Consider the following 8,357-nt stretch of genomic DNA (forward strand, 5'->3'; position numbering starts at 1 on the left):
AAAACTTAAATGAAAAGAATTAGATATTTTAAATAAAACAATTTATTCTATTTTATAAAAATATATTTTCCTTTTTATAAAATCTTACAAAAATATATGTTGTATAATTAAACATCTGTAGTAGCTACTTTAATTTGTGTAAGTACTTAAGGTAACGAAAAAATACTGTATAAATCATAATTATCATGATATTTCACTCTGCTTAACATTAATACCACTGCTTATATTTAAATAAAACAAAAAATTATATACTTGATGCATAATACCGTAGTAACAAACTTAAGTATTCAAAAATTTTCGCTCATGCATGTAAATATGTTTTTTACGATTTATTCCCCATTTGTATTTGTCACTGTTGGATTTTCCTACTACTCTATGACATGGCACCAAATATGCAATATTGTTTTTCATTACGGCATTTCCAACTGCGCGAATAGCCGTTGGTTTCCCTATATTTTCCGCAATTTGTTTATACGTAGTTAATGTACCCTCTGGAATTTTTGGCAAGGCCTCCCAGACTTTGATTTGAAACTCCGTTCCCTTTAGCACAACCACGATGGAATCATCATTAAACACGCGTTGATTGAAGATCTTTTGTACGATTTCTTCTGTTTCATTTTCATTGTCTTCTATTAATTCAGAAAAATTCCAGGTGTTTTGTAAGTCCAATAATGATTCTTCAGTACTTTTATCGACAAACCCTAAGTATAGTATAGCTTTATCGGTATTAGTTATACCGATTAAACAATTTCCAAAGGGTGTCGATTGGATGCCATAATTTATTTTGAATTTATTCGAATTTTCTTTATATTCCTCTGGTGTCATAGTTCGATAACGTACCATAGTGATAATAAAATCTTTCTCGATATATTTTTAGTACTGCGGAAATAAGATAAGTAAAATTTTAAAGAAAAATTATGTTTAAATATTATTTATTATTCTTACTGTTCTTGTACGTTCTTCCAACTTCAAACGTGAAGTTTCTACTTAAACTGCTGTAAAGACGTCTGAATTTAATAATACGTTTAACTTCTGTGCTTTTGAAACGTAACGTAACGTAATAATATATCAACACGTAATAGACGAAACCATTTTTCAAACCTTGCGTGACCTTGCTTTTGTTTAGGGTACATACATATATATGCAATTGATTCAACCCTATGTGAAAGGTTAAGTTAAAATGTGAACCATTCTTAAGGGGTTGGTATTTATGGATTCAGTCTCATACTCAATTTAAAAGAAAAAAAAAAAATTACAACTGCAATCCTAAATTAAATGAAACAAAGAATACAAATAGCCATAAGATACATTAGTAATGTATATAAAACTTAAATTCCAAATCATAGTCAAAATAGTACATACATTACATAAGTTTGAAGTAGGGATACTCTTTATTGTTTCCTACCCACAATATCATTATTGTAAAAAATTTATTATTTATAAAACGAATATTATAAAAAAATAACTAAAAATCTACAATACATTGTATGTATCTGCACGTTATGAAAAACGACGATGATAATGTACGATTTACAAATATACAAGAATGATATTAACAATGAAATCATCATATAGACAATCACTTTAGTGCTTTGCCATTGATAATATATGGTTTTATTTTATCAGGTCTCGCATCAGCATTAACATTAAAATATACCTTGCGTGCTTTGGCATCTGATAACAACGAATTCCACATTAAATCCCTCTGTAATTCAATTTTTATACATCAGTGTTTCTGTATTGTTATTCTACTGTTTGATTATTATAACTTACCATAAAGATATTAAAATTACCACATATTATCAATGTGTGTTTTGCCCTTGTAAGAGCAACACAAAGTCGTTGTTTATCTGACAAAAAACCAATCCTATGACTTCGTACACAGGACATGATAATTACATCACGTTCTTGTCCTTGAAAACCATCAACAGTATTTACATCAAACTTCATTTTTCTTTTAATATTCTCTGACAGTGGACCAATTCTACAATCATTAAAATGAACTTTTAAAATAAACAATTATATAATGATGCTTGTGTAAAATATTCTAACTTACTTTTCATTAATTTTTGCCAATATCACAGATTTCTGATTATTATACGGTGTAAGAATACCATATGAAATACATGATTCCCAGACGTTTAAATTAGAAGATGTTATCATACAATAAATTACATTGGCAACAAATTCTGCTTCATCGTTATTTGAAAAATTATCGTTGTTTTGATTAGTATTGAGATTTAAAATTCGATACGGATAGAATGGAAATTCGGGGTGCCATTTGACTGCGGTTTGTAACATTCCACCATAAAAAAATTTATTTGGCCAATAGGAAATACTGTGCTGCATTCTATACTGAGTATTTAACATTATTATTGGATTATCTGGAAGTAAATCAAATGCATTCTGAACTCGTGAAAATAGAGACTGATCTAAACCATATTTCTTTGCTTCTGGACTTAATACAGTAGCTGGTAATTGATTTGGATCGCCAACTAGAACCAATACATTTATACCTAGCATTAATGGTATCAGAGTCTCTGCTTCACAACTTTGAGTAGCTTCGTCAACTATACATACTGATATCTTTTTTTTATTACCACCAAAAATAGATTCCATTTGATTGGTATAACACGATGAAAGAGTACATGTTATTATGTCAGCGTGTTCAAGAATTCTATTTTCCGCTGCACGCTGTAACCTTATGTATTCTCTTTCATTTCTGTTATTCAATGGTCTACAATTTTTCAGTAATTCATACTTTGCGGCCATATCTCCTAATTTCATTTTAATATACTCCCTGTGAGTTTGATCCATGTTACGAGAGGTTGTAAGTTGACTTCTCAGAGCATTCATTTTAGATTCCAGATGTAACTTTTCGTTCTCAACACTGTCAGGTGTAATATTGTTTGAACTAGCCATTTGTTTTTCAATGTCTCGCTTCGCTAGTTCGGTTACAGAAATATCTTTTACAGTTGCATTCATTGTCTCTGCGCGACCAATACGAACCATTTTAAACGGTTTTATTTTTGCTTTATGCTTGATGTTGGATCTAATTTCTAATAATCTTAGGACGATCTCGTCGATTGCAGCATTGGACGGTGCGCAAACTAAGATTTTCAATGAACTTTTGTTATTTACATATCTATTATTACCATATAGTACCTGAGTAACAATATTTACAATAACTTTTGATTTTCCAGTACCCGGTGGTCCTTGAATAAAGCATAATTTCGCGTCTTTTTGTACTACAGCCTCAGTTACTTTGTGAACAGCTTCCAGTTGCTTTTTATTTAATTGATCCTCAGTGATCAATGTCTCCAGTCCAGATAAGGCTGGTAGCTGATACAGTTCAATTTTTGGATTTAATATTAATTTTAGTAACGGTGAATAAGGGAGATACTGTAAAGCTTGCACCAGTCTTAAACTAGGACGTAAATAAGTCACAGTTCTTAATCGTTGAACGCGATTCACTGGAATATTATTATCTAGCGGTTTTGTTTTCATCGTGTATGTTAACAGTGAATGAGGATTTTTAACATAAATTTGTAGATCCTTATTATAACGAGTCTGGGGCGTTAATATTGTTTCATGTATATTTGTAACATAGGCAAATATTTTATGAAACGTCGTCTGCCCTTTTTCATGATTCTTAACGTATTCAAAGAATACTAAATCTCCGAAAAGTGGACAGGTTTGTCTATGTATATCTTCTTTCGTGGCCAAAACTTCTAGCATCAAAGTAGTTAAAACTGCATTTCTTTGAATGGAGTTTTCAACTATAGAGCACATTAATGTTGGTCGTTTGGAGCTTTGCTCGATATTTTGAAATTCTTTAGTTATCGAGTACCAAGTTTCAAGCAACAGAAGGGGTGAAATAATTCTATAGTAATCATCGTATGACTTGTAATGTGTTACCATTGGATGAATCTCATCTTTTCTTACAACTGGTGCAGAGATATTTAAATACTGCTGTTCCTCCAGCCAAACTGGATTCCACGTAAAGATGCGGGCTAAAAATTCATTTAATTTCGCATTAAATTCCATTACGTTTACAGGCTTCTTTGTCGGAACTTTTTCAGAGGGCATGGGTGCATCTTTTCCTATTAATTTTTTCAAAATATTTGATTCATCTATCTGATATTCGTGTACAGTTTTAATGTTTACAGAAAAAGATACACGTTTCTTTTGTTTCCGAGATGACATTCTTATACAAGATTTAGGAACTTGAGCAGATAACTCTGTCTTTGATTTATCGCTTATCTCAATTTCTTTTCCATCAACATCTTTTACCTTTTCCACTTTGTTTTCCAATGAATCTTTTTTCTCTGCTGCTTGCAATGATTTTGCTTTAGTTGTCTTTTTCTTTGGTATTCTACCTAAATTAGGAATATCACTGAGCGTCAATGAACGTTGAAGACATACTGTTATGTCTTTTGCAACATCTTTATCTTTTGGAGACCTGTTCGTTTTTGAGCTACCCGAGGAGGAACGACTAGACGAAGCCTTAGGTTTTTTTATTGTATCTTCAACCAGAAAATCAGTTCGCGTTTTCATAGTCACTTTAGCTTTTGGTTTTGAAACAACACGTCTCTTGTCTTCGTTGCTCTCTAGAGACGCCTGTTTTTTCTCCATTGCAATCTTTTGCAACATAATTTTTCTACGATCCGCTAAATCTTTCTTCTCCTCTTTGGTAAATGAGCTTACTATGTTTTTAGTATGAGGTAGACAATCAGCCCATTTGTGAATCACTTTGCGATTCTTTTGCTCTTTCTTACGCAAATATTCGTCTATTTTTAATTTTTCTTGCTGCTCTTTCTTCTCTTTAGCAGTCAACTTTTGTTTCGTAGATTTCTCACTTTCTTGTACTGTATTGGAACTATTGCGACGTCTATTTGTTGCTAAATGAGGTGGTTCAATTTGAGGCACTTTCCTTTCAAGTGATTTCATCCTTTTTTTGGATTTCATCTTTGATGTGGTAGCACTTGGGGTCTCTGTAAGACCTTCTGTTTCATTCTGTTTTAAATGCAAACTCTGATTGCTTGAAGATTCAGGAAGTTTCTTACTACTATTGTCTGTAGTATTACTAGGAGATTTGACTAATTCTTTATCATAATCTTCGAAATCAAGATCTATTCTTTCAGTTGTATTACTTGTATCTGGCAATTTTTCTTCATCAATACTTTTCTCCAGTTCTTTATTTTGTTCTGTTATCGCGTTTGTTACAATGTCATTTGAAGTATCAACACCTGTTTTCATATTTAGATCTTTCATTTTTCCATCAATTTCATCATCTTCACTGAGCAACTGACTCCTAGATAATTTATGCAACCAATTATTGTCCTCATCTTCACTATCCGATAGTAAGATTAACTCTGTATCATCAAGCATACTGAATCTTTCGTTCTCTATTTCTGTAGGTTCTTCTTTAATTTCATCTTTAATCGTAGTATCCATACCAAACTTAGTATCAAACAACTGGGAACATGGAAATATATCATCCTCGCTGTCGCTTAAATTTACAACATCGACTTCGGAGAATTGTGTTCTTGGTTCTTGTTTTACCTTCTTCAATTTTATCGGAGATACAACTGGAATATTTTTCTGCAAAGACTTGTAAACGTCTTCGTCAGTGTCCGTTAACTGTAATTCATCTTCTAGTTTTATTACGGTATTCCCATTAGTTATAAAATTTGTAGTTGGTGCTGCTGAACTCTTGCAGACATTATCTTCGGTCCTACTTATAATGTCACTCGTACTTAATGCTTCACTTTCATTTATATTATTTTGCTTATTCTCTTTTATATTAGAATCTATATCATTATGTTTTTCCTCGATACTTTTAGACTCTGTATTAGGAATAACATGATTATTTTTAGCATTCTGTACACTTTTACTTGATTGTTCCTGATCTTTAGACACAGTGACAGAATTTTCTTTTTCCTGAATTCTATTCTCCATCGTAGAGCGTAACGATGACTCAGACTGTTTTGTATTCTGTTTATTTACATTTGATTGAATGTCATTTATTAAACTATGATCATTTTTACTCTCGTTCAGTGTACTGTTATTCAATGAAATATGAATTACTTCAATATCATTTTCATCATTTCTTTTACATTTGTCTGAAATTTGAGCAACATTTATATTTAATGAGTGAAATTATTATGTTTCTAGTTGGTCAAACAATATGAATAAAAATTACACAACCTTCGAAAGAATTTTTAACTACAAGACAATTTTTAATCTCCAGTTTCGGAATTTTATTTGGCAAAATTTTTATATCATGTTTTTGTTCCTCTCTTTTACGCTTAATTAAAGTGTCAGGCTTACTGGTAGCCGTATTTTTAAAATTTGATATAGTTTCTAAAACAGCAGTAGGATTGTAATTGTTTTCCAAGATATCTGACGTCTGAAATTGGTACAACAGGTAAAGACTTAATGAGTATTAAATTATAGATGCTGAAATAATATTGATATAACACCTTACCGTAACTATATGTAATCTATATGCAAACATAGTGTTATCTTTAACATCAAGATCAGGACAACCTATGCCAATAATGTCATTTGGTTGTAATTTAGTCATCTGATATGGTGCTTGAACGACTCCATTTAGGAATAAACCATTAACACTCTAAAAATAATAAGGTGTTAGCGATACAAAAATATTGCTGTTACACATCAAATTTTTATTACAGCTTCTGATATGGACATACCTTTAAATCTGTAACGTATAATTCATCTTTTTTACGAAAAAATATGCAGTGACGACGAGATACTGTTAAACCAAGACATACTATTTCATTATCTTTGGCTCTGCCACAAGTATACTAAAACAAAACAAATAGAGTTACATGTATTCATAATTCAATTCCACATTAATTACTTTTGATTTAACGATATCTTAGAGTATTAATTTAAAGTACTCTTTTTATTAATAAAAATTTAATTTTACTAATTACATAAAAATGATAATAAGTGTTAGGTACATACTGAATGTTCTGGTATATCAAGAACAATTATACCCGGAACATTAATTCGTTTTAATATGAACTGTGAGATATTATCTGACTCCATCTTTTTAAAAATAATTACTCCGTTTGTAGGTAACCGCGTTTTTTGTTAACCGGTTCGTTAGGCCAAAACCATTTCGCCGAAGTTGCTTTCATCAAGTTCTGATACCCGTAAATTTTAGAGAAATTAATCAACATATCTTTAAACGATATTATTCTGAAATAAACAATTTCTATATGTTCCATATGAAAACATTTATTTTTGTATTGAATCAAACACATGCATTGACATTTACCGCCATACAAGATTGAAAATTGACCAAAATTACGTATCTCCGTTATCAGATCAAGGCTTCATAATGAATTATTACTGATCATTACGAACGTGTGCAAACCAATACGACTTTTACACACCATGAGGGAATTCCTCGTACTAAATCGCACCCGCCTAAGGATTTATCATTGATATAATTATCTGCTTTTCGCTAGGGGGTGTCAGTTTGTCTTTGGATATCGAAGAAGGAAGATCGTTTATTTTTACATTGTATGATAAAACGATAATTACAATTTAATTGCAAAATTATGTCGCCTGTAAATTTTAAATTAGACCGCAGCGCCATCTATACAATAGCGGCTGAAACTACTCAACAACTTACCGACTTATCGACCGACCTTCCGGTCGGTCAAAAGACGTCGAAAAGGTAAAATATACCACAAATTTAGTTTCTCATTTTTTCTTTAGGGCGCAGTTCATTCGTTTAGTATGTGGCGGCCGGCGTCGAAATCGATAGAGAAGAAAATGTTCTTCTTTACCGACTTCAACGCCGGTCGCTACATGTTTCAGAAAATCGATCGGTAAGTCGTTGAGTAGTTTCAGCCCTTTTTGTATAGATGGCGCTACGGTCGAATTTTAAAAACTACTTTTCAGGGGAATTTAACTTTGCAATTACATTGTAATTAACGTTTATACACCATTAATAATATAACAAACAGACTTTTTGAATAAAAATTCATTCGAATAACTTCCAGGAGATAAAGTAGGATGAGGTTCCTTTTTCGTTTCTTTTGTTCTGGTAGTGCATGCGCATATGGAGCTTCACTCTCACTTGGCACAGTTCTATTGTTTCCTCGAGAGAAAAAAGTTCAAACTTTCCTTTTCAATTAAAATTTGATTGCAACTTAAATTATTACAAAAATATAAGATCAACTAAAATCTACGATCAACTTAAATTAATCAACATTCAATTACATTATTTGGGGGCCTACATGTGTGACACGTGCTTCATGTTATTGACTTGTAAAACGTAACAGTGGCTCTGTAGTCACTGAACGTAGTAACAC

At 31.7% G+C, this 8,357-nt stretch overlaps 2 protein-coding genes across 3 annotated transcripts; both read right to left on the bottom strand.

The window, feature by feature from the left end:
- Nucleotides 1–117: 117 nt before the first annotated feature.
- LOC114875172 (methylated-DNA--protein-cysteine methyltransferase, constitutive) lies at nt 118–1,282 on the bottom strand. Its single transcript, XM_029185154.2, has 2 exons — nt 946–1,282; nt 118–879 (listed from the first exon to the last, which is right to left on the bottom strand). The coding sequence occupies exon 2, from the start codon at nt 841–843 to the stop codon at nt 280–282; it is 564 nt and encodes a 187-aa protein (XP_029040987.1). The 5' UTR covers nt 844–879; nt 946–1,282; the 3' UTR covers nt 118–279.
- An 86-nt stretch (nt 1,283–1,368) lies between these two features.
- LOC114875169 (helicase sen1) lies at nt 1,369–7,442 on the bottom strand. Of its 2 annotated transcripts, XM_029185149.2 has the most exons (8): nt 7,313–7,442; nt 6,997–7,233; nt 6,720–6,833; nt 6,491–6,637; nt 6,211–6,412; nt 2,057–6,125; nt 1,774–1,984; nt 1,369–1,705 (listed from the first exon to the last, which is right to left on the bottom strand). In XM_029185149.2, the coding sequence occupies exons 2-8, from the start codon at nt 7,078–7,080 to the stop codon at nt 1,580–1,582; spliced, it is 4,953 nt and encodes a 1,650-aa protein (XP_029040982.2). In that variant the 5' UTR covers nt 7,081–7,233; nt 7,313–7,442; the 3' UTR covers nt 1,369–1,579. The 2 variants fall into 2 exon arrangements, with proteins under 2 accessions (XP_029040982.2, XP_029040983.2); XM_029185150.2 differs by having other exon boundaries at nt 6,997–7,442.
- Nucleotides 7,443–8,357: the final 915 nt, after the last annotated feature.

The sequence above is a fragment of the Osmia bicornis genome, chromosome 8 (genome assembly GCF_907164935.1).
Source record: "Osmia bicornis bicornis chromosome 8, iOsmBic2.1, whole genome shotgun sequence".
NCBI classification, from domain to species: Eukaryota; Metazoa; Arthropoda; class Insecta; order Hymenoptera; family Megachilidae; genus Osmia; species Osmia bicornis.